This window comes from Xenopus laevis, chromosome 6L (genome assembly GCF_017654675.1).
Source record: "Xenopus laevis strain J_2021 chromosome 6L, Xenopus_laevis_v10.1, whole genome shotgun sequence".
Lineage (NCBI taxonomy): Eukaryota > Metazoa > Chordata > Amphibia > Anura > Pipidae > Xenopus > Xenopus laevis.
The window spans coordinates 69358016-69384740 of NC_054381.1; the positions used below are offsets into that span (position 1 = coordinate 69358016).

General features: G+C 38.8%; 1 protein-coding gene across 7 annotated transcripts in view; it reads left to right on the forward strand.

The window, feature by feature from the left end:
• fhod3.L (formin-like 3 L homeolog) overlaps positions 1-26725 on the forward strand; it is a 142127-nt gene that overhangs the window by 93125 nt on the left and 22277 nt on the right. For 5 of the 7 annotated variants that reach the window (XM_041566147.1, XM_041566150.1, XM_041566148.1 and 2 more), the window contains 6 exons: positions 5428-5586; positions 7979-8161; positions 9295-9417; positions 12445-12606; positions 23256-23446; positions 25943-26135. In XM_041566147.1, the coding sequence (XP_041422081.1) occupies positions 5428-5586; positions 7979-8161; positions 9295-9417; positions 12445-12606; positions 23256-23446; positions 25943-26135 (1011 nt within the window). The remainder of the gene's footprint in view (positions 1-5427; positions 5587-7978; positions 8162-9294; positions 9418-12444; positions 12607-23255; positions 23447-25942; positions 26136-26725) is intronic. The other 2 variants (XM_018267610.2, XM_018267612.2) reach the window with 1 other exon arrangement.

Sequence of the window (26725 nt, forward strand, 5' to 3'; positions counted from 1 at the left end):
GCTAAAAACAGCGCAGTCCTTGGGTATCAGAGCAGCTATTATAATCATTGGGGAGTGCCTACGTTTTGACACCCCCAGTTTTAATCAAGCACAAACTGAGCAAGCAGAAATAAATCTGTGACAGCATAAAAGATGGCCACCAACAATATCTTGGAAGCAAATCAACAAGCAAATATTTCTAATATTTTTAATAGCAGGATGGCCAGAAATCCAATAACCAGTGGAAGGCTTATGGCACCAGAGAGTAGGTGACAAAAATCTTTCCAGGAGGACAGCCAGGGAAAAGGGTAATTTTTTGGGGGAGTTATGACAAGACCAGAACAATGATACATTCTGCTGGTATGAAAGGGCAAAATGGAGGCACTGGATTCTACAGAAGCAAATAATTCTACGTAAAGCATGAGCTTCAGCATTCTTGTAACTAGATCGGAAGGCAATGGCAGTCATAAATCTGTAAAAGAAAGAGCTTGAGGAGGATTCAGTCTCTTCATGGAGGATAAATACACTGCATTCTTATGATGCATAAAGATTGTGATTGGTTTAAGATGTCACTATACCTTTGAAATCATTTTCACAGCTAGCATCTGTTTCAAATATTATATATCCTCTCAGCAGCTTAAAACTTCACAGATAAATGGTGACAAAAAGGAAGAAGGCACCATTGGAAACTAGAGTGCTAAAACAAAATAGACCCTGCTCACAGATCAGAGGCAATGCCCTCAGGCGAGTGTGTACCTGTTATCTATTAAAAGGGGGCTGTGCTTTAGAAGTTTATGCCTTTTTTCTTCTTTTTAGTGAGACAGCAGTGACTGGAACCACAGCCTAAGGAAAAACTCTTAATGAAACATCTATAATAATACTCTGGTCTGGAGATAGTTAAACACTGTGGAAGCATTACAGTCATACCAAGATATTCATAAGGACCATCCATGGTGTTGGAATTGGCCTTCCACTGATGCTCTTATGACTCCTCTTAGGAGGTCAGATAGCTGAGGAATTGTATTTTTTTATTCTTAATCATAATAATAACGCAATCGTGATTGCAAGCCCTAAAACATAACCATCCATCAAAAGAGAATCCTGACCTAGTGGAAAAAATATAGTTTATACAGAGAGAGAGAGGAAATCTTTTTTGCATCTGGTAACATAGAATGCTGAATGCATCTTTATCATTTGTGTGGGTGAGCATTTGGAATAGTTACATAGTTAGTTACATAGTTAAATTGGGTTGAAAAAAGACAAAGTCCATCAAGTTCAACCCCTCCAAATGAAAACCCAGCATCCATACATACACCCATCCCTACTTTTAATTAAATTCTATATACCCATACCTATACTAACTATAGAGCTTAGTATCACAATAGCCTTTGATATTCTGTCTGTCCAAAAAATCATCCAAGCCATTCTTAAAGGCATTAACTGAATCAGCCATCACAACATCACCCGGCAGTGCATTCCACAACCTTACTGTCCTGTCTGTGAAGAACCCCCTACGTTGCTTCAAATGAAAGTTCTTTTCTTCTAGTCTAAAGGGGTGGCCTCTGGTACGGTGATCCACTTTATGGGTAAAAAGGTCCCCTGCATTTTTCTATAATGTCCTCTAATGTACTTGTAAAGTGTAATCATGTCCCCTCGCAAGCGCCTTTTTTCCAGAGAAAACAACCCCAACCTTGACAGTCTACCCTCATAATTGTGATCATCATTGTCAACTTTGAGATTATGCTGTAGACCAAATTTAATAAGGGAGTAAATAAAACACAATTTTATACATGAAAACACAGAAGGAAAATGTTATGTCTTTAAAAGGAATGGAAATATAGGGTACTGATTGCACTGCACGCAGGAGGAGTAGAGTATAACAGTGCTTTATTAGCAGAGTCATGCAGGCATTACACGACAGTAAACTTTCACTTTCGCTTTTAAGCTACCAGGAAGAATGCACAGTATAAGTCTGGGCACAGTGACATCTACAGGCCATTTGTATAAACACCACATATTCTAACTATAGTAGGAAAGCATTTGGGCAAATGTAATAAACAACAACAATACATCTTAAAGCAATAATATACATTATTCACATCACATAGTCCTGGGTCCATGCAGGTATTTTTCTGATTCTCTCAGTACGCCTTATAGTTTCACTTTCTTCAGGCCTATTGCAGTTGACATCAGGAGTCCTTCATGTCCTTCATCAAATGGAGCTTCTCCAAAGTCATATCTAACAGGAGCAAGGAGACTTGCATTCCATATACTTCCATCAGAAAGTTAATATGTGTATGGTCCTCGCTGGCATCTAACTTCAAGTGGTGTAGTAAATTTAGATTGTCTTGTTTCAGTATTCCTGGTTTCTTAATTCTGACTAAAGATCCAGGCTGAAAGTGTACTTCTCTGGCACCATGTTTTCTGTCAGTATAAGCCTTACATTTGGCTTGTCGACGTTTCACAATGTTAGCAGTAGATGATTTTGTAGGCACAGTATTTTGTGGAAGTTTGATGTCTGCAACATGTAACCTAGTGCGCATCTGTCTGCCATGTAATAATTCAGCTGGAGATGATTGGGTTGTTGCATGGCACGTTGCTCTGTAGTTATGTAGGAACTCTGTTGTAAATACTTTTCAAGATTTTCCCAGTAAGATTTGCTATCTGTAGTGCTTCTTTCAGACTTTTGTTGGATCACTCAATTTCTCCATTTGCTTGTGGGTAATACACTGAAGATTTCCTATGCACAATATTACTCTCTCTCAGAAAGGATTCAAACTCATATGAGACAAACTGTGGTCCATTGTCTGATATTAACTCCTTTGGTTTACCTACTCTGCTGAAGACTGTAGACAGAAATGTTATTACTGTTGAAACAAATGCAATTTCTATCAAGGTTATAGCAAATCTACAGTATATAGGAGCATCTGTAAAAGGAACGACAATATCAATAGCAAGTTTTTCCCATGCTGAATCAGGAAATGGTACTGGTTTTACATCTGGTCTCAACTTAACTTTGTGTACAAAGTTCTTTGCACAACCCAGTGAAGTGTTGCTTTTTGGTGAAATTTTAGACACAGGCTGTGTGGCAGGCACTGGTGCTGTAGTAATGAGACCATCAACTAATTGTAAGTTTAATGCAGCAAAGAGATCCCTTCTAAGTATAGCAATACCCTTATTCACAATGTAAAAGTCACATTTTGCAGTATTTGATTCAAATTGTACAGTCACTGGCAAGCAACCAAGCACAGGGATTGGATCCTTTAAGTAACTGACCAGTTTCAGGGCAGGAGCAACAAGCGGATCTTTTGCAAAGTATTTCAAGAAAATATCCTTTGGTAGTATAGAAACAGCTGAACCTGTATCAAGCATCCGGTTAATGGGAGTGTCCCTTGTCTTCAGAAGCAGTACTGACACTGACAGTGCATATAAACTTGTCTGGAATAAATGTACCAGCTTTCTCCACACTTAATACTGTAACATTTATAGTGACTTCATGAACATATTTAGCAGAACTATGGCAGATCTTAGCAAAATGTCCTACTTTTGTGCATTTGCAGCACCGTTTAGCTTTTGAAGGACATGTAACATGATTTGCAGTGTGTTGTGTTGAACCACAGAGAAAGCAGTATTTTCTATTTGTATTTGCTGTATGGTTTTGCAGTGTAGGTGAATCCCTTTCCTTAGACTGTATTTTGCCTGTGACTGTGCATTATTAGGCCACAGTGCTAAATTCCCAGTCTGTACATTCCCAGCAGATCCCTGACTGCGAGTTTTAGCCTCTGCCACTGCTGTTTCAATTTGGCTAGCAACTGTAATAGCCTTTGTAAGGGTTAAATCCTGCTCTAGGAGCAATCTCTCTCTAATGCGAGGTAAGTTTGTTTTTTCCACTATTTGGTCTCTAAGCATTTCATCTGTTAGATTCCCAAACTCACAGGTAACAACCAGCTCTCTCAAAGCTGCTACGAATTGTTCTGTGGATTCGCCATTACGCTGTCCACGTTGGCAAAATTTATATCTTTCAGCAATCACATTTACTCTTGGCACGAAAAAGTTCTTTATAGCAGTAAGAGCAGTTTCATAAGTATCATCAGGTAATGGTATAATGTATAGAATATATGCTGTCCCTCTGCTCCCAGGCAGTGAATAAGTAAAGCACGCCTTCTAGCAGTAGAAATCCTTTGGTCAGCAGCAATAATGTAATTTTCAAACATACGGATCCAAGCAGTAAAAGGTATAGTAGGTTCACCAGAGTTTGGAAGAAAAGCTGCAGGCTGCTGCAGAGGTAGAAGAGCCATCCTTGTCGCCATTTGTTATGTTTTGGGTCGCCGAGGAGGAGAAGAGGAGGAGGTGCTTTATTAGCATGAGTCATGCAGGCATTACACACCAGTAAACTTTCACTTTTAAGCTATCAGGAAGTATGCACAGTATAAGTCTGGGCACAGTGACATCTACAGGCCATTTGTATAAACACCACAATACACAAAAAGATAAAAGATAGGTTCTCTAGTATACAATGGGATTCTCCAGACTGTACCTGTTATCTTCTATGTATCCTGTGCATAAATGGCTGCCCCATGGCTGCACAGCAGCTTGTTAATATAAACTATGGTTGTGTTTCTGAAACAAACACACCAGTTTTACCAGTGCAGGGCAACAGTTCATTATATTGTCATTGTTTTAAAACATTTTATTTTTTTGGTGTTACTGTTCCTTTAAAGGAGAAGGAAATGTAAAATTACTGGGGGGGGGGGGTGCCAAAAATTAAGCAGAAGGTGTTAGGATCTCGACTGTTATGGCGTTATGAGCAATATACGGTAAAGCAGTTATGATGAGGAGCAGTGTTTCCCTACACTAAATTTTAATTATGACTGATGTCAGTTAAGTTATAAAATACAATGCATGCAAAGCTACTCTTAAAGCAACAGTTCAGTATAAAAATAAAAACTGGGTAAACAGGTAGGCTGTGCAAAAAAAAAAAGTTTCTAATATTGTTAGCCAAAAATTTCATATATAATGGCTGGAGTTAACAGATGTCTATAACAGAACAGAACCTAACTTACTGCTTTACAGCTCCTTAACTCTGAGTTAGTCATCGACTTTGAGGGGGTCACATGGGACATAACTGTTCAGTTAGTTTGCCATTGATCCTTAGCATGCAGGTCAGATTCAAAAGCAACAGGTACAACCCATGTACCCCCCCTCAAGTCACTGGTTGGTTACTGCCTGGTAGTGGAAACCAAGAGAGCTGCAAAGTAGGAAGTAGTGTTCTGGCTATTATGTTAGACATCCAGTCACTCCAGCCTTTACCCATTACATTTTTGGCTAACTAAATGTATAAAAAACATTTTCTATTTTGCACATCCTACCAACACAGTTTTTTTTTTACTTAACAATTCCTTTAACACTATAATATAATTGTATTTTTATAATTTTCTTTTATCCAAGAAATGTGCTGGTGATGGAAAAAAGCAAGAGGTCATTGTATTGGATTCTAAAAGAAGTAATGCAATAAATATTGGACTTACGATATTACCGCCACCAAGAACTATCAAGATGGCAATACTTAATTTTGATGAGTATGCTTTAAACAAGGAAGGAATTGATGTAAGTATGGCTCAAAAACTTTTTAAACCAGAAAATTATTTATTTTCGGTGTACAGTTCATACATACATGTGTTGGAGCTATATCACTATATTACTTTTGAAAAATAATTTACAGTATACATCAGTTCAACAGTTTAGTCTTTTTGTCTTTTTGATTAGGGATGCTACTCTACATTTGTTTTGAAAAATACACTGTGATAACATTGTAAGAAAGGATGAAGAACAGGGTCAGACTGGGCCAGTGGGACACCAAGTAAAAACCTGGTGGGCCCTGCCACCCCAGACCTGCTCCCTGTCCTGCACCCTTATCTCCCCCTGGCCCAATCACAGCTGCAACAAACTTGATATACCAATGATGAACTTTCTGGAAGCAGCTTATGTAGTACTGTGTGAACTTGTTGTGAATTGATGTTTCAAGCATGATAAAAAACAATATTAAAATTAACTGGAATGTTTCAATAATCAATAAAAGAATAACCCCCATATGTAATGAAATGCACTAAGTTTGCCCAGTAGCTGTAACCTATAGCAACCAATAAGATGTCTGCTTTTAAAAAGGAGACCAGTCAATTCTACCTGCTGATAGGTTGCTATGGGTTACTACTCCTGGGAAAACTTAGGGGCAAAATTTACTAAAGAGCGAAGTGGCTAACGCTGGCGAAAATTCGACAGTGTGACGTCATTTCGGAACTTTGCTGATTTACTAATGGTGGTAGCGTAATTTGTCTAGCGAAGGAGATAGACTCTAGCGGTGCTTCGCTGACTAATGCAAGGCGAATTTGCGCTCTGGCGAATGGACGTAACTACGTAAATTCACTAAGATGCGGATTTTACTGTACGTTACTTCTTGCGCCAGACTTGCCTTCACCACCTCAGACCAGACGAAGTGCAGGTACATAAAAAAATAGTTGAAATACGCTAGCATCTTTTCCTTTTTTCAGGGTGATAGGCTGCAAAAGAGCATACATTTTTTGGGGGTAACCGGCTTCCCCCCTACATTTCCTAACATATGGCACATAAACTATACACTGAGCTCATGTGTAGTGCAATATAACAACTCTATTTTATTTTATTAAGGTTTCCCGGGCTTGTGTAGTGTAATGTATTTGCTGCAACATATATGTCCATTGAACTTTAACTTCCCGCCTATTGCAAATTAGGCAATGCTAGCGCAACTTTGCTTAGTTTGGCGCAGTAATGCTAGCGCAACTTCACCAGCGTTCGGCGCTGGACGCAACTTCGGATTTTAATGAATTAGCATTGTCCTGGTGAATCTATGCCTACTGAAGTGTTATGCTGTGAGCGAAGCCGTTGCTGGCGAATTTTCTGAGGTTAGTGAATTTGCCCCCAAGTGCCTTGTATTACATAACCCTATTACTTTGTTCCATTCTTACTGAGCCTCCTACCTCAGGCTCTACAGAAGCACCCCTCCCAAGAGTAGGGTTACCACCTTTTTACAAAAATGATACTGCCAAGGCAGTGCTGATTGGAGGCAGGCCAGGATTGATTGACTACCTATTACAAATATACCGACAAGTACATTGCTGATAAATTTGTAATACTGCCCCAGCCTTGGCTGGTATTTTACTAGCTAGACTGGTAAAATACCAGACAGATGGCAACCCTACCTTAGAGTGGAATACAGGGAGACAGAAAAATGTGCTCCCTCTCCTTTTATAGAGAACAGGAACTGAAATAAATACCCTGTGCATTTGGAAACACATCCCTAAATGTGCTATACAGTCCTGTTGTCCCTTCTGTAGGTAATGCTTTGCTGATCAAATCAATACTTGGACTAAATCCGTTGATCTGTTTTGCACTTGCGGGCTTCCTCTAACCAATCAAAACTAATTATGATATGAATTTATGTTGCCTGGGAGATGATCATCAGAAGAGGATAGTTTCAAACCTATTTGTAAATTGTGTGTGAGCTGTGACCATAATTTGGAAACAAATTAAGTGCTTGCCATTCTATAATTCATTGTAAATAACACATGATGAAGTAACTTCATATTAACTTTTTATATTTCAATATTTTTATTGGTTACAACAAAAAGAAATGCAGTGCAATACAGGTATGACATTGATCAGAAAGTACAGGAAGCATACAGGGAATAGCATTACATCAATTCTTTTCCATACAAATCCCATCATAACCTAGTATTACTTTAAACTATGAGCATCAAACGTTCCATGATAGAAACATTCAAGAAACGTCAAACTGACAAAATGACAAAACCTAGTATTGAAATTACAAGATTCATACACATAAAGGAGCAACAAGGTAAAGTAACTTCATATTAACTTTTTAAAGTCACATTTTTCTGTGTATGCATTGCTTTAGTTAACTTTAACAAGAACTAAATTTTTTAAAAAAATTTATGTTTTGCAGAAAATTCTGACAATGATACCTACGGAAGAGGAAACACAAAGGATACAAGAAGCTCAGTTAGCAAGTCCAGATATTCCTTTGGGTAGTGCAGAGCAATTTCTTCTAACCTTGTCTTCTATAAGTGAACTGTCAGCAAGGCTACATTTGTGGGCTTTCAAAATGGATTACGAGCTGATGGAAAAGGTAAAACTGTATGTGCAACAGAGCAAAATATCAGTTGACAGCTAATGAACAATACATGGCTGCAAATTCAATTAGTTCTTTCTTTAAAGAAGAAAAAAGGTACAATTAATGGGGGTTGCTAAATATTAGAGCAGCCTCCCAAGGATGCCCATGTTCCTGTTAGCAGAAAATTGCACCGGCCGGGGGTACTTGTGAGTGGTCCTCTTTCTCCTCCTTCTTGCATCCATCAACTTATGTATGGTAAGCCAATCAGATGCTACTTTTGTATCCATATTGGTGCATCAGGCACAACTACACCAGAAGCACCAAATTAGTGCATTGATGCAACAATGCTGGAATTCTGAAGGGGGGGAAGCATAATGATTTGCAACTGAAAAATGCATTTTGCATGTTTTTCTCAATCACTATCTTATTTATGAAAAAACTTGATTCAAGAAAAAAAGTCACAGAGAAGAACTTGATCATAACCAAGGTTGCATTGCTTCATTTATTTTTTGTCTATTTGAAAAAACCTGCCCCACTTATATAGAAGAGTAATTTCAATACTGAAGCTATTTTTTTCTATTTTTTGATTGTTTTTATTTCTTAATATTTATGCACCAAATACACTATTTTGGATTCGGCCAAATCCCCCGAATCCTTTGCGAAAGATTCAGCTGAATACCGAACCGAATCCAAATCCTTATTTACATATGCATATTACATATTAGGGATGGAAGGGGAAAATATTTTTTACTTACTTATTTTTTGACAAAAAGTCATGCGATTTCCCTCCTCACCCCTAACTTGCATATGCAGATTTGGATTTGGTTCAGCCAGGCAGAAGGATTCAGCCAAATCCAAATCCTGCTGAAAAAGGCGAAACCCGAATCGAATCCTGGATTCGGTGCATCCCTATTAATATTCAAAATTAAAGCATAGAAAACTAGAATTTTAAACAATGTAAGATTACTTATTTTGCTGCTTTTTAATCTTAAATTCTATGCTTAACGTCTAACAGTTAGAGTAATTTTCTTAATCCTTAATTCTACCCTACAGAATGAAATAACAAATGTTATAAATGCATTGTTTTCTAGAAATACCATTGATAATATTGTATTTATTTATTTATACAATGCTTCATGTTTTTCAAGCAGGAAATAACAGAGCCACTATATGATCTGAAAGAAGGTATGAATCAGCTGGAGAACAATAAAACTTTTGCATACATACTCTCTACCTTGCTTGCAACTGGAAACTTTCTGAACGGAACTAATGTAAGTATGAATAAAGTACTGGCATGTTTTGTTTACCATTATCAATTATGTATCATTTCTAAAAGTGTATAAAGTCTTTATTTGATAAAAGACAGACAGTGGTCACAGAGAACTCTAAAGCTAATGCCACATGGGCTTGATTCATGACCTGGGTATAAACATAGGTCAAGAATCAGTCGATATGCAGGCAGCTGCTATGTCCTTTGTTTGCATCCAGAATCACTGCGTTGGCCTGGGTGCTGATACACAGAGGAGATTTTGGCATCAAAAATGCATTTTCGTGCTGAAATCCGCATTTTTGTGTCTGCACACAAGCGAGCACCCAAGCCAACACAGTTCCTCCGGGTGCACAGTAGATTGGTCATGATCAGTGGAGCTGGTTCTCAGACTGTGCTTATACACAGGCCGAGAAACAGCCCATTGTCACATTAAATGGGGTCTTTTAGACAAGTCCAAATATTACAGCAATGCACATGCAGAAATACATTTACACTGTTTACTTGTTAACAATTATGGGTTTCTATGACCAATTGTTGCACTTCAAAGGAGGGGTGGAGCATGAACTTAAAGTCAAAAATCCAAGAGCTATTCATCCCAATTATCTTGTATTATGTATACAAGTCCATAGCTAAAATCTACCTAATCAATAATCAATGTATGGATAAAAGTTATCACAAATTAATGTCACTATCATTTACTCTTTCTTTATTATATTCACCATATAAATAATCACTCTGTAAGGACTTAAAGAGGACCGGTCATCCACAAATAAAAACCTGTATAATAAATACCAATTGAAAATTAAACATCCATGCCTGTTATAAAGTTATTTGAAAATGTAGCTGACAATCATATGACTTTCCCATCACTATACAACTAGAATTTTACATACTGCATTTCCCTATCAATCCATACATTCCCCTTTACTCACTGTCAATTTCTTGTGACCTGTAATTTTGGATATGCACAAACCTTGATGCTGCTTATGGCACACAAGGCATGGCAAAAAGTGCTTAAATTGTGTCCTCATTTCTACTTATATGGTTTGATTCCTTCTTTTCTAATGTTTGGCTTCTGCTTTATGAAGGAAATCCCTTTGTTATATGGTATCTTGCAAAGTAGTGTAATATCCAGATTAACAATGGATCTTTAAACTGCCTATATTATAGCCCCCTTATTATAACTTTGGCCTTTTAGTGAAAACCACAGTAATCAAAACCCAATGCCTGCCAACAGCAGCCTTCGTTTGGCATCAAAGGGTAATAATATCTTCAGAAATGCTAACTTATGAAGCAGTGTTTGCCATAAACAAGTAAACTGCTCTCAGTTGGCATTTTGATTGTTGCAGTTTTCCCTTGCTGGACCCAGGACATGTAAAATGCCTGTGTGCCATGAGAACTGCAGCATACTTCCCAATGTTTGAAAATGTAAGATATTCTTGGTCATGCACCATATCTTCCTTAGCCATTTCCAGCTTTGTTTACCATCTGCAATAAACTCACCTGTAAATCTTGAAACTTTTTGGATTCTTCATTCAGTACTCTCCTGTTGAAATTTGGGCACTTGTGGGTAAGACTTTGTGGGTAAGACTCTGTACCCTCTGAATTGCAGAGAATTCTGCATGACCTGGTTTCCACAGAACCACTTCAGCAGTTCTGTTACTTAGCTTCTTGCCACATACTCAGCATTGGACCCAACTGTTCCTGTTTCCCTGTTTTTTGTGCAACGGTTTGGCTTGATCTGTCCAGGCATGAGTGTCCAGATGTAACTGGATGCAGTTGAGGCAGAAAGAGAGAGTAGTTCAGGGCTAGTCCACACGGGGAGATAGCCCTGCGTTTGCGGTCGCGGCGACAAAGCGCCGCGCCAGTCGCCGCGACCGGCGCAGGCGACAGTTTTGTATGGGCGCCTATGTAAAAACGCCTGTGCTAACCACACGAGGCGATGCGCTTTTCAACAGTCGCCTGAAAAAGCCTGGCGAGGCATTTTCAGGCGACTGTTGAAAAGCGCATCGCCTCGTGTGGTTAGCACAGGCGTTTTTACATAGGCGCCCATACAAAACTGTCGCCTGCGCCGGTCGCGGCGACTGGCGCGGCGCTTTGTCGCCGCGACCGCAAACGCAAGGCTATCTCCCCGTGTGGAATAGCCCTTAATTTGTCTCTTATTTGATCATTCAGATATTGGCAGGTTTGTAGTGAGACCACACAGACTGCATCACATTGACACCCTCTAACACACATTTCAGGGTACCACACCCACACAAGCACTTCATCAGAGTAACAACTGCTTTAAATTGATTTGAAATTCACGAATTTCCAGCGAAATTTGCAAAACAGAGAAAAATTTGCGAAACAGCGCTGGCATCTAATTTTTGACGCCAGCGTCCGTTTTTGATGCCGGTGTCCATTTTTCGGATGCCGGCACACATGCGCCGGCGTCCAAAAAAAAGGACAACGGAGTCCATTTTCTTTTGAAATTGCGGGAATTCGCTGCAAATTCACGCCTGGCGAATAAATTCACCCATCACTATCCACTGTCTAAAAACTTTGTTCTTTGCTTTACACACATTAAAGGACAAGGAAATCCCTATTTTCTTGGATGAAAAATGTTGTAATGTTTACTTTGCAATAGGTTGCGGGATATCCAAGACATTGAATAAGTGATTAACCCCCAAATCGCACCCCTTCAGGCTGAGCTTTCTATCTATAACCCTTTTGGAAATGTTATCATGTTCACACATTGGGGTAACTTTATCAAAGAGTGAAGTTCCGCCACTAGAGTGAAATTCCGCAGCTCTCCATTCATTTCTATGGGATTTTGAAAGGCGTATTTATCAATGGGTGAAAGTGAAATTTCACCCTTTGATAAACACGTCTTTAGAAATGAATGGGAAGTGGCGGAATTTCACTCTAGTGGCGGAACTTCACTATTAACTTAACTCTTTGATAAATATACCTCATAGATTTTCTGAATTATCTTGATATTGTTGTATTGCTTTCATAATTTCAGTTTTATCTGTTTTTTTTGAAGGCCAAAGCCTTTGATCTGAGCTATCTTCAGAAGGTACCTGAAGTTAAAGACACAGTACAAAAGCAGCCTTTGTTGTATCACATGTGTACAATTATAGCAGAGAAATTTCCAGACAGCACAGATTTGTATTCAGAAATTGGATCAATAACAAGGTCTTCCAAGGTATTTTTATTTGTTTCACATTCAGTTTGAATATTTATTTACGATTATTTAGACTTTTTTTTATTGTATTTATTTGTTTTATTTTAACACTTTTTCTTAACATATTCTGAGCAACTGACCAAAGGGATTTGTGAAAAAGCGTGCTTTGTCATTAAATGGATACTGTCATGGGAAAAAAAGTTTTTTTCAAAATGAATCAGTTAATAGTGCTGCTCCAGCAGAATTCTGCACTTAAATCCATTTCTCAACAGAGCAAACAGATTTTTTTATATTCAATTTTAAAATCTGACATGGGGCTAGACATATTGTCAATTTCCCAGCTGCCCCAAGTCATGTGACTTGTGCTCTGATAAACTTCAATCGCTCTTTACTGCTGTACTGCAAGTTAGAGTGATATCACCCCCTCCCTTTTTCCCCCAGCAGCCAAACAAAAGAACAATGGGAAGGTAACCAGATAACAGCTCCCTAACACAAGATAACAGCTGCCTGGTAGATCTAAGAACAACACTCAATAGTAAAAACCCATGTCTCACTGAGACACATTCAGTTACATTGAGAAGGAAAAACAGCAGCCTGCCAGAAAGCATTTCTCTCCTAAAGTGCAGGCACAAGTCACATGACTGGGGACAGCTGGAAAATTGACAAAATGTCTAGCCCCATGTCAGATTTCAAAATTGAATATAAAAAAATCTGTTTGCTCTTTTGAGAAATGGATTTCCGTGCAGAATTCTGCTGGAGTAGCACTATTAACTGATGCGTTTTGAAAAAAACATGTTTTCCGATGACAGGATCCCTTTAATTTCTCCCCATTAGAAGATAAACAAAAAGGGTTTAACTCTTTAACCCTTTAAGTGCCAGCAAAATTCCGCATTTCATTTCCACTCAGTGACAGATGTTTTTTTTAACATTTTGTGCTCTCTCATTTTAGGGGCATTTCCTGGGGGGGGGGGGTTAGTTTACCTAGGAACCCTATACATTTGGGGAAAATCTGAGTTTCTAAATATGCCTGAGTTTTTGTGTATTTCCACTTCTGGAACAATACACAAAAATACCAACAAAAAAAGCAGTTTTTCTCAATAAATGGATTTATACCTGGAAAGCCCCAATACCAGATGTGTATAGTTTTTGTATATAGACAATTTCTGACTTCTATAGATCAAAAACTCCCAGCAGTAAATTACCAAATTTCAAAGCACTACAGTAGAATATGGCATAATAAGAAGAAGAATAAGAAGAATATGGCATCCAAAGCCAATTAATCCTGGAACAGTAGGTTTACCCAGGAAACCATATTGTTTTGAAAAGTACAGATTCTGTCAAATCCAACTGGATAACTGTGTCTTTCTACTCCTAATTACCAAACAACAAAGCTTTTCTGAACTCAAATGGTTTCTATAAAAATGTATGAAAATTCAGAAAAATCACCTCAAAACTTTTATTTTGCAAGTTCGTATTTTCCACATTGCATTAGGTACCAAGAAAAAAACATCCTAAATCAGGGGTCCCCAAACTTTTTGCAAAGAGGGCCAGATTTGGTGAGGTGAAAATGTGTGGGAGCCGACCATTCAGCCCGACATTCTTTGAACCATTAACATTAAATTACAGGAATCGAGTAATCGTAACAGTAATATTTGGGCACATTAGTGAAATGATCTGCCACTTTGTCTATACTGCTGCCTGTGTGCTGAAGGTGTTAGCAATAGACATGTACTGGAACGTAGTGACACCATACTTCTTTAGTTTAATGTACTATCACGTCAGTACGTTTATTGACAACTTCAGCCCTAAAGAAGTATGAGAAAACAGCGCATCTCTACATGCCAGTAAGTGGCAGATCATTTCACAAATGTGCCCGAATATTACTGCTATGGGATTTCTGATTGCACTGTGCTGGGGGGCCTCATTATTATAAATTACATGATGGAGGCTGAGGTCCGATGTAAACTTGAAAAAGGGCCACAATTGGCCCCCGGGCCGCACTTTGGACATGACTTTCCAAAATCTTTATACCAGTGGTCCTGTCAGGGGCGATCCTGGCCCCAATGCCGCCTGAGGCAGCAGCAGTTGCTGCTGCCCCCCCTCCCCCAGAAATTCACTCTTAAAGTACCAGGAGCAGCATTTTTGCTGCCCCTGGTACCTAGTGGGGTGCTGCCGCCTGAGGCGACAGCCTCAACTTGCCTCATTGGCGAAGCACCCCTGGGTCCTGTTAGGACTTACCCTGGTGGTCTAGTCGGCCGGCGGGGATGCCAACCACGCAGCTCCTCTCCTCTGCCTGTGTCTGTTCCTTAGGGCGCACGTGGCACGCATCTCCTTTATTTATAGGCGCATTGATGCTGGCGTGATGACATCAGCGTGCAATGGAGCGAAATTCTAACCTATTTAAAACTGGCGTTTTATTCATTGCCCATTATTGGTTCATCTTTGTGAGTTCCTGGGTGTGATTCCTGTATTATCCTGTTATCTGATCCCTGATTTGACTCCTTCCTGATTCGCCGAGGGCTCCTCCCGAGGTGAAAGGCGGCTGTTAAAGGCAGAAGCAAGAGCCGAGAACAGGGAGCTTAGCATTGGTTCTGGATTTTGGGTGCCGATTTGGGACAGGTCCATTGAACATTTTGATGCCCATAGTGCATAGGATTACCAAAGTATCTGGCATTTAGAGACCTCAAAATTAAGTTAGGGCATACAACTTGTCCCTGAACTCACTTCAGCTACTGAATAATCATGACATTTACTGCATTTGCAAGGTGAAAACACAAAGATACGTTGACCTCCCCAAAACCATATCTTTTTGGAAAGTACACATTCAGACAAATGAAAAATGTAACTATGTCTTTCTACTCCAAAGTACTTTTACAATGCTTTCCCAAAATTGCCAGTTTTGATGAAATACTTGAAAATCGCCTCAGCTTCCACTTTCTAGGATCTTATTTCCCTCATAGCATTAGGCACCAAGAAAAAACATCCTAAATATGAATGCCAGGGGTCCACTGAACAGTGAGATGCCCATTATCTATAGGAAAGTATCTAGCATTTAGAGACCCCAAAATGAAGTTAGCGCATACAAATTATCCAGATGATCACTTGAATAATCAACATATTTACTTTTTTTTGTGGGGTAAAAACGAAAATATTTGTTGACTCCCAAAACCATATATTTTTGGAAAGTACACATTCAGACGAATCCAAGCTGGGTAACCATATCTTTCTACTCCAAACTACGGAGAACGCAATTTTGGTTTTAATGTAATACCTTAAAAATGCCCATTATCTATGCCCATTATCTATAGGAAAGTATCTAGCATTTAGAGACACCAAAATGAAGTTAGTGCATACAAATTATCCAGATGATCACTTGAATAATCAACATATTTACTTTTTTTTGCGGGGTAAAAACGAAAATATTTGTTGACTCCCAAAACCATATATTTTTGGAAAGTACACATTCAGGCGAATCCAAGATGGGTAACTATGACTTCTACTACGGAGAACGCAATTTTGGTTTTAATGAAATACCTGAAAAATGCTTCAAGGATTCTTTTTTTCTTGCATCTTATCTCCCTCATAGCAATAAGCACCGAGAGAAAACATCTTCAATATGAATGCCAGGGGTCTACTGAACAGTTTGATGCCCATAGGATTACCAAAGTATCTGGCGTTTAGAGACCCCAAAATTAAGTTAGTGCATACAAGTTTTCTCGGAAGTCACTTCAGCTATTGAATAATCATTACATTTACTGCATTTTTTGGGGGTAAAGGCATTAAAAAATATGTTGACCCCCCAAAACCATATATTTTTAGAAACTGCACATTCAGCTGAATCTAAAATGGGAAACCATGTCTTTTTACTCCAAACTACTGAGTCTCAATACTTTCCCAAATTTGTCAGTTTTGATGAAATACCTGAAAATCTCCTCAAAGCTTCCATCCTATCTGCCACATAGCATTAGGTACCAAGAGAAAACATCCTAAATAGGAAAACCAGCGGTTTACTGAACACTTTTATGCCCAATATGCATAGATTTACCAAACTTTGTGGCATACAGAGACCGCCCCAAATGCAAATAGTGCATTTAAATTTTAACAGCTGACACTCTGGCTGCTGCAATATATGCACCCGGTATGTGAATTATGAGCCATAAGACCCCCTAACAGTATGGATACCCTAGAAAACCATATATTTTGTGCAAATACACATTCTGATGAATAGAAAATAGTTAAATACATATTTGCACTGCAAACTACCAAGCTGCAAAGCTATACTGAACATGGCTTTTTTTTATGAAATTTCTGAAAATCGGCATAAAGCTTGCATTTTACCCCATTATAAGCAGGGTCGGATTTTACTGGGCAGACGCCCCTAGACCATGCGGGCCTATTGTCCGGCTGCGCGCAAGTGCCGGAGCACTGGGGAGCTGCATGTCCCCAGAAAGCAGCTGTGTGGCATGCCACCCCTAATATTTTGCCGTCCTAGGCCCGGGCCTTTGTAAAACATCCTAAATATGAACGGCCAAAATGCATAGATTAACAAACTATGTGGCATACAGAGGCACCCAAATAAAAATAGTGCACATGAATGTTCACGACTGAATCTCTGGATGCTGCAATTGAGAACCCAGTGTGTATTATGTGCCTTAACACCCCCTAACAGTATGGAAACCCTAGAAAATCATAGATTTTCAGAAAGAACACATTATGACTAATCTAAAATGGGAAAATACGTCTTTCTACTGCAAACTATCAAACTGTAAAGCTATGCTGAACGTATCAGTTTTTATGACTTTTCTGAAAAACGTCACAAAACTTGCAATTTACCCCATTTAATGCCCCACATTTCGTAATATATCAGCATAAATCATCATAAATATGAACTCCATGGGTCTACTAAACACTCTGATGCCCAATATGCACACATTTACTAAATTATTTGTTGCACAGAGATTCCCAAATGGATATATAGCAGACAAAATGTCCATGGGCAAACCCAAGTAACAAAGAACAGTGCAAAATGCAATAAAATCACTGAAATCAAATAAAACCACAAAAATCAATGCTTTTTTTTTGCCTAGTGTAATCAGCAGTCAGAATCACAGAAACAACACCTATGCAGAGCTCAAAATGCAATAAAATGGGTAAAAATGCACCAAAATCACCAAAGTTGCGATATATTTACCGAAATAACAAACAAAAGTTATTGCACATTATGGTCGGTGAATATGCTATTCGCAATCGCAATAAAACATTTTTTTCAGGCAAAAAAACAGACAATGCGATAAGAAAATATAAAAGCCACAAAATAGTGTAAGTGCGTATGCTGGTGTACACTTGGCAAATTGTGTTTTATGTTCATGTGCAAGTATGTGTGAGTGCTGTGTGTGACCCCTCGATCGCCAAAATGTGGGGCCCCTGCCTTGGGGCCCCTGGGCAATTGTGCCCCAGGGGCCTCTCAATCCCCTACACTGTTCCTTGCCTAGGGGTGGGGGAACAAGTGGGGGTGGAGTAAGCTGCTTGAAAAGTCACTCCTCCGCTCCACATCCTGGAAGTGCTGCAGATTGTAGAATCTATGGCACTTGAAGTCCTAGATGGTATACTGCTAGACAAGTGGGCCAGACACTCCACTTTACTGGTCCAGCTCACATATTGGAGCTTACTTTCTATAGGAAAGCTCTCCTTTGGAAAAATATTTAAAAGGGACATAAAGTATTAATCATAATACCCCATATTTTGTAGTAAATGATGAATACTGTATGGTGCCAGTTTCATTCAGGGCTAAAAATGTAAATTCTCTTTAAAAATTACCTTTTATTGAAGCTTCCCAAAAATGGGGAAGGGAGGGGATTATACACTAGTAACCTAATGGCATAGCTTCTGTTTTCCTGTTTTTCAGATTGATTCTGATATATGAGAAAAATGGTTCCAATGCTATGTTATGTAAGGTAGGGGAACAAGGAGCATCCCTGACAGGTCAGCTAATACGCAGTTTTTACATATCCAAGCGATGGCAGGTATACAGTAATTTAATTAATTTCAGCATTTTAGGTACAAGCCCAAAGGTCTTCTAAGCATCAGTAGAAAGCACCATGCATTTAGAATTATGTTTCTTCAAAGGAATAAATAGTAAACAAAGAATTCTAAGGTAAATGTTATGACAAGGTGGATAGAATTATTATTTTTCTTGTGAACAGAGAATATGACAGGGGTCACTTAGTATAGTAGAGAGTAGTAGCTTTTTTATCTTAATAAATGTCTATGAGAAATACTGAAATGGCCTGTGGAACCGTTTAGAGAAGGATCTAGATTAAAATCTCCAGCCACCACAAATGTGCCGCCTGTGAAATATTGGAATAAGACAGTTCTAGGAATTGATCAGAGTTGGAGAGGTACAGGTTGGCAAATGTATATGTATGGCCCAAAAGGGAGCATTTAAAAATAGGAAGTATCCATTGATATCACACCTTTTATCAGTTTGCTCATATAGAGATCAGGAAAATGATTATTGTTCCATTTAGGCACTGACCTCTCCTTAAAATATGCTTATTATTATTATTAATAATAATAACAAGTATTTATAGAGCCCCAACATATTCAGCAGAACGGTAAAGTAAATGTGTTTATACAGCTAAATCACATGAATTACATACGCAGAACATATGACGTTACATACATCACAACCAATACAGGTACAAAAGGTGAGGAAGGCCCTGTGCAAAAGGGCATACAATCATTCAAGGTATGGGACTGGGCAAGATCATAATTAAGTGGGTGAGAGATGTGGTACTGTATGTGGTATTGCATTTGGTAGCTAAGCAGAGTGAGGGTAGGCTTCTCTAAATAAGTGCGTTTTAAAGAGATTTCTTGTAAGCAGAACGAGAAAGCAGAAAGGCCACATTTGCATTGTTCTTCTGCAGATCCAAAGACAGGAGGATCCTTTGTAAGGGGAGTTTAAGCCATTGGTGTTTAAGCTTATTACAGTGAAGGTGTCTTTTTATAGGCTTATTGAGCACTTATGGTATTGCTAAAGGGGTCATAATTGGACAGTTAGGGAAGTGAATAGTATGGGAGGGAGTAGAGAGTGGTTAGGCAAAGGAGAGAGAAAAATAGAAAGAAAACAACACTGAATCACAATAGTACTACAAGAGATTAAGTCCTTACCACTGAAAAGGGTCTGTAATAAAAGGTGCAATGTTTGCTACAGTTCTAATTACCTATAATATGTGAAAAATGTAAGTCATTTTAAGACATAACCATAAATCCATATGCCTGCTCCTCCACTGTGGATAACACAAAGTCGTCTCAGCACATGATTAAACACCTTAAGGGCCCCTAACAACAATTTTCAAATGCTAACAAACTCCCAGAACAAATACAAGGCTTATGTTCCAAAGGCAGAGCAGGGCACACACATGCAGCCTAGGGCAGGCAGAGTATGGCACATACAGGGAGCATGGGTGTCAGGGGCCTATCGGCTCCAAGCGGAGAAGTCTGGACCAAGGAGGAATCTTTAGGGCAAAATCCAAGTTTGCGGTAACCAATAGGGATCAGGAGTAGTCGTAGTCAGAATCCAAGCAGTGGTTCAATTGGCAGGCAGAATAGGAGCAAAATCATGGTTCAGAGAAGCTAAAAGTCCACGAATCAAGTAAGGAAGAATTTAGGAACACCCATGAATGCAGAAAACAAATCCTATAATCGGGCATTGAACAGGAGGCAGGGAAACCTATCAGGACCACTGTAAGATGTGCTACATAAAGTGACACAATGCTGGTGCCCCTTCAGCAAATTGTATGAGTGTGAACAGTGTGGGCAGTTTCAATGTGGGACTCAGGTGTGAACAGTAGGGTGTGAACAATACAAGTGTAAACAATGCAGGGGGGATTACATTTGTGAACAATACAGGGGATTACAGTCTGAATTTGAGGTTTAAAGGAGAAGGTAAATCTAAAATCATGTTATCCTCAATCTGTTGACCATGGAAAATAAATGCCCATACCACCAAGCATTCCCTCATAATGTTTTGCATATATTTTTGGGCTGCCCTCGCTTTTTACAAAAGTTTAAACATGTATAAAAACCCATACCCATCCTGCAGTCCAGAAATCACTGTGAATAGGGCACATGCATGCGCAGTCCGTCTAAGCCGTGCCTTGCGCATGCGCACTAGGCTCTTGTCTGTTCCCTGTGAAGCGATGACGTTGAGGTCACGTGATACCTCAGTATGTCATCGCTGACCTCTTTGCCCCTGCCTCATTTAATCATGCACCCGTTGCACTCCTGCGAGCGCAGGAGCAGCGGAGCAAGAATATTAATCAATGAATCCAGCCTGCGGGTCTGTCTGAGGTCTGTAGGGTAAAGACACATGCTTTTTTTAAAAAAATATATACTTTGTCCCGGGTTTTTTTTTGAATGCGAGAATAAATGCTAGTAAGATTACTTCACAGGTCACAAAGGAGGCGCATGCGCATTACTGAGGGAGCGCAGAGTGAAGTGATGCACCTATTTGAAAATGGCGGCGCCAAACTGGGAGAGGGGTCAAAACTTCTGAAGGATGGTGCACAGAAGCAGGAATGAATTCAGAGTTTTTAGTACTGCGTTTCAGGAGGGGGCCTGATGGTAAACACACTGAAGGTAGTCTCGTTTTTTATGTTTCCTTCTCCTTTAAACAATGCAGGGGACAGTTAATCTCTGTAGTGATACCTTTTAAAGCATACACATGGTAAGCAGACACAGCAGTCAGACTTTCATGCAACCCTGACCTATAGAAACCAATCAGTGCATAGCATTTACTGGTCACTTGTTAAAAACTCAGTAGGGCTGATTTACTAAAGGGCGAAGTGGTCCTCGCTAGCAAATCTCATTTGCTGGGACATCATCAAACAGGTGTAGAGGACAATTCGGTAGCGAAAGAGACCGTCACTAGTGTAATTTTGTTCAGGCGATTTTTACAGACTGTTACCTCTTTTGTCAGAGTTTCCTTCACCACCTTAGACCTGGCGAACTGATAAGATGAAGCTACATCCTCCTCAATCAGTGACATCATATCCTGTATTCTGGAAAGTCATAAAAGTTCTAAAAAAAACCCTGGGTTGCCTTCAAAAGTCCTAACTATTAAAGATTTTTGTGTTAACATTTTTTCCCAACCATTTGAGGGGCATGCCACATTTGTTTTAGGGTGAGCTCATGTCTAGGGCATTAGAGGATCTCTTTTATCTTTATTATGCTTCCTTAGACAATTGTAATAAAAAGTGGCCACTTCAAACTATACAACCTATATGTACCCGCACTATTCAAATTGACCCCAAGTGTAAAAGTACTAACAAAGTTGCGATAGGCAGAAATGAACTCTAGCGAAAGTTCGCTATTAAATGCTCAAGCTGACGAATTAACGATAGGGAAACTTTTAGCCAGAGTTCAGCTACAGAGCACAACTTCACATTTTAGTGAATTAGTGTAGCGGTAGCAAATTTGCACCTGACAAAGTGGCGCAGGTGGGCAGGAGGTAAAATAGTTTTTTAAATTTCCTGGCTGCCAATCCCCATTTCTCCGGTCCCAATGATGAAAATTTGAGCGAATAAAAGGGAGAGGACAGAGGCAATGAACAAGGGGCCTAGGGGTGCCTACTTTGTAATCCTGGCCCTGGATGCATAAAGAATTGCTGCCTGTCATCTGATCAAAGCCTCTATCACCACTTCTAATAACATTTCATTAAACCACTGAGAATGCCTCACACAGAGTGGTGCTCTGCTGGCTAATGAGCTAAGGTGGTTTTCTTTTCATCACTCTAATTGCGTCAACCATGGTGCTTAACATTTAATAATATCAGGAGTGGTGATGGACATTTTAGCTGCTGCTGACCATTGGTGAACAAAACACTCTGTGAGCCATAGCCATAATGGGAACTGTCTAGCACCACTAGTAAATTTATTTTATTAAATTGCTGTTTTGGGTCAAGAACTGTTCGTACTTGCTATCAGGAAGTTTAGCAGCAGCATGCGTGGTTTAAATGTTTCTCTTCCAAATGAAATGCTAAAAAAAAATCACACCATATGCCCATATTTTAGATTCTCTCTGAAACAGTTTGCACAAGTATACACTTGTTAACAATGGTCTACCCACATTCTAAATGCATTGCACAGTGAGAAAGCAGAGGTTACTGAAATGTATTAAAACACATTTAATACAGTGAGGTGGCGGAAGGAATTTTAACCTCAGATTCATGATATACAGTAAGAGGTTATCGGAAGGTAGTAGGTTGCAGCATCCTACGGATCAAAATAAGTCCAGAAATGGTACTTTGTTGAATATGTATGCAGGCACCTCCTATGAGAATACCTTACATATTGAAGCTCACTTTCCTTACGAAGGTCTTTGTTTGGAAAAATATTTATTTTTTTATATTTGTAATAAAGTACTATAAATAAAAAAAATAAGTCATTGAATTTTTATTCACTGTTTTATACTTGTTGAAACTACTTGACATGTAACCTCCCTAAGTACATTTTTCATACTGTCACCACTGTTTGTATGCCTATATTAGGTAATCACCAATATCCAGCATCTAATGTTTGCAGCAAATTCTAAACAATGTTTTATTATTAAATGTATTTATACAGTAATGAATAATGTTTTGATTAAAATGGTCTCCTCCTCCTGTTTAGGTTGACTTTGACCAGCTCCACGATAATCTCCGTAACCTAGAGAAAAGATGCAAAGCCTCATGGGATTACTTAAAAATTATAGCAAAACATGAAATGAAGCCAGCGTTAAAACAGAAAATGTCTGACTTTCTTAAGGACTGTGCAGAAAGAATAATCATTCTTAAAATCGTTCACAGAAGAATAATTAATAGGTAATGTAATTTTTGGGTTATATATAATGTTTTAAGTAGGGATGCACCAAATCCACTATTTGGAATTTAGCCGAATCCCGAATACATTGTGAAAGATTTGGCCGAATACCGAACAGAATCCGAATCCTAATTTACATATGCAAATTCAGGACAGGAATGCAAAAAGTGGAAAAATTGTTTTTTACTACCTTGTTTTGTGACAAAAAGTAGTGTGATTTCCCATTCTGTCCCTAATTTACATATGCAAATTAGGACCCAGATTCAGTTAGGCCAGACACAAGGATTGGGCCGAATCCGAATCCTGCTGAAAAAGGCCAAATCCTGGCCAAATCCCAAACCAAATCCTGGATTTGGTTCATCCCTAATTTTAAGTAATGTACATCTTAGAAATGTATTGAAATTGCTAAGTACTTTTTATGTGGTAGACATGTTTTTATACAAACAGGCATATTGTCATATTGTCATAGGGTCTTAAAAAGTTCAGGCTCAGACCGTATTTTCCCCATTGTCCATTGCCTATACTCTAGTTTTACTCTAGCCCACTCTTGCCTCAGCACCAAATTCAGACTGACAGATGGTGACAGACTGACATATTTACTAAAGGATGAAAGTGAAAATTTGGAGTAGTTTCACCAAAAATGAAGATTTCCCTCAACATCGCAAATTTACTAAAATGAGAATACACGACATTGTGGACAATTAACTTTGCAGTGGTGTAAACAGGGCCGGATTTACATAGTGGGCACCCCTAGGCCTGCTGCCATTCGTCACCCCTGTCCCCTCCCCTTCATTTGTGCATATGCACAAATTTTCATCATCAGGTCTGGAGCACTGGGGATTGGCGCATGGGAAATTTAAAAAACTTATATCTCATGATCAGCCCCAAAGCTTCTGAACCAATGCGGGTGTGGTTGAGCATCATGCCGCCCCATAAATCCTGCCCCCCTAGGCCCAGGCCTTGGTGGCCTTTCCAAAAATCCGGGCCTGGGTGTAAATTCACGTCTCTTCTCCAGGTCAACTTTCTCCAGTGAAAATTCTCCAATTTACTAATTGCACAATTTTCGCAAAGAGAAATTTCTCCAGGTTCAGGCTGGCGAAATAACAATTTACATATGCAAATTAGGACTCGAATTCGGTTAGGCCAGGTACAAGGATTGGGCCGAATCCGAATCCTGCTGAAAAAGGCAGAATCCTGGCCAAATCCCAAACCGAATCCTGGATTTGGTGCATCCCTAGTTTTAAGTAATGTACAGCTCAGAAATGTATTGAAATGAAGTACTTTTTATGTGGTAGACATGTTTTTATACACACAGGCATATTGTCACATTGTCATAGGGTCTTAAAAAGTTCAGGCTCAGGCTGTATTTTCCCCGTTGTCCATTGCCTATATTCTGGTTTTACTTTAGCCCACTTTTGCCTCCGCACCAAATTCAAGGAAAAAATCTCCCAGATTGTCTAGATTATGTTGCAAGGATGCCACATTCCGGATGGAATTAATGAACAAATTAAATAAAAGGGACCCAAATACAGAAGCCTGTGGCACTCCACTAACCTTACGCCAAGTAGAGGCTGTACCATTGACAACCAAACTCTGTACATAATTCTTTAACCAGTTTCCTATCCATGTGCAAACAACATTACTGTAACCCACAAGCCTTAGTTAGAAAACAGATGTTTGTGGCCCTGTGTCAAATTCTTTGGGATCCGTTATCTGGAAGCCCATTTTCCAGAAAGATCCTAATTACTAATTATGCCATCTAGAAGTCCCAATGGCCACTTAACCAGCCATATACTGGTATGGAATCTGTTATCCAGAATGCTCAGAAACTGGGGCTTTTCAGATAACAGATCTTTCTGTAATTTGGATCTTCATTATTATAAACATGAAATAAACCCAACAGGTTAGTTTTTGTTTTTCCAATAAGGAATAGTTATATCTTAGTTTGGATCCAGTACAAGGTATTGTTTTATTATTACAGAGAAAGGAAATCATTTATAAAAATGTGGATTATTTGGATAAAATTGAGTCTGTGGGAGACTCTGAGCTTTCCGTATAACAGTTTTCCGGATAACATACCTGTATTCCTGTAAAGTTTCCTTTTAGATAAAGTGCAATAAATAAAAAATGCAATTAAATGCATGCATATTATGATTTTTAAAGTTGGATATGTATATGCCGCAATACTCGATTTGCAAAAAAGACTTTCCACGCAGCTGAAATTACTCTGTAATTGAGGATTAATGATGTGTTATGGGTAATAAACATGGTAAGTAAATGTCCTTTTATACCAGAGCTCAACCACATGAAGGTTAAAAAGGCAGAAAGATAAACCAATACCAGGTTTTTGTTTATTATTTTTGCAGTTTGGTAATTCTAGCACATACCAGCTACCATTGATATATTTGAGGACGTTAATCATTTTTAGCTATAATCCAGTAGAAGAAAATGGCCACCTTTTTTGACGTATTCTAGACTAAAATGTGTTTTACTTACAGGTTTCACTCATTCTTATTATTTATGGGACACCCATCATATTCAATTCATGAAGTAAACATACAAAAGTTCTGCAGAAACATAACTGAATTTGCATTAGAATATCGTACTTCAAGGGATCGCGTTTTACAGCAAAAACAGAAATGGGCAGATCACAAAGAACGAAACAAAACCAGAGGGAAACTGATCACAGATGTAAGTAAAAGTCAACTTGTATCCCTTATTATAAAATAATTAAGATTATTGCACATCTGTGTCTCCTATCCCATTAATCTTTAAAATCCCAATTTACTGAGAAAGCACAACACTTTTGCAAACATGTTTCAAACATATTTGTCATTGCTAAATAAAACTTCAGCCTGTACTGTCTCTAACAAAGGGACATCCAAAATTGTACTTGTGTACTTCCAAGTGTAAACTTGGAGGCCTATTTCTCAAAGGTTGGATTTAAGTGCTTTTAGAGGTTTTTGAAACCATGTCTAAACTCACTTTTTCTAAAACTACGAATGTCATGACAAAAGTACGAATGAAAAATTACATTGAACAATCTGAAAAAAATAGGAATACCTGTAAATTCTCAAAAAATGTGAGTTTTTTCTGGCAATTCCTCGAAAAACCTCTAAAACTCCGATTGATTTAAAATGGTTGAATAAGATCAGCGCAGCTCCCATTGACTTCTAAAGGACCTCAAAAACTTTCCAGCTAGCCTGACACAAACTCTGGACCCTAGCAACCAGTTTGCTAAAATTGGAAACTGGAGAGCTGCTGAATAAAAAGCTAAATGT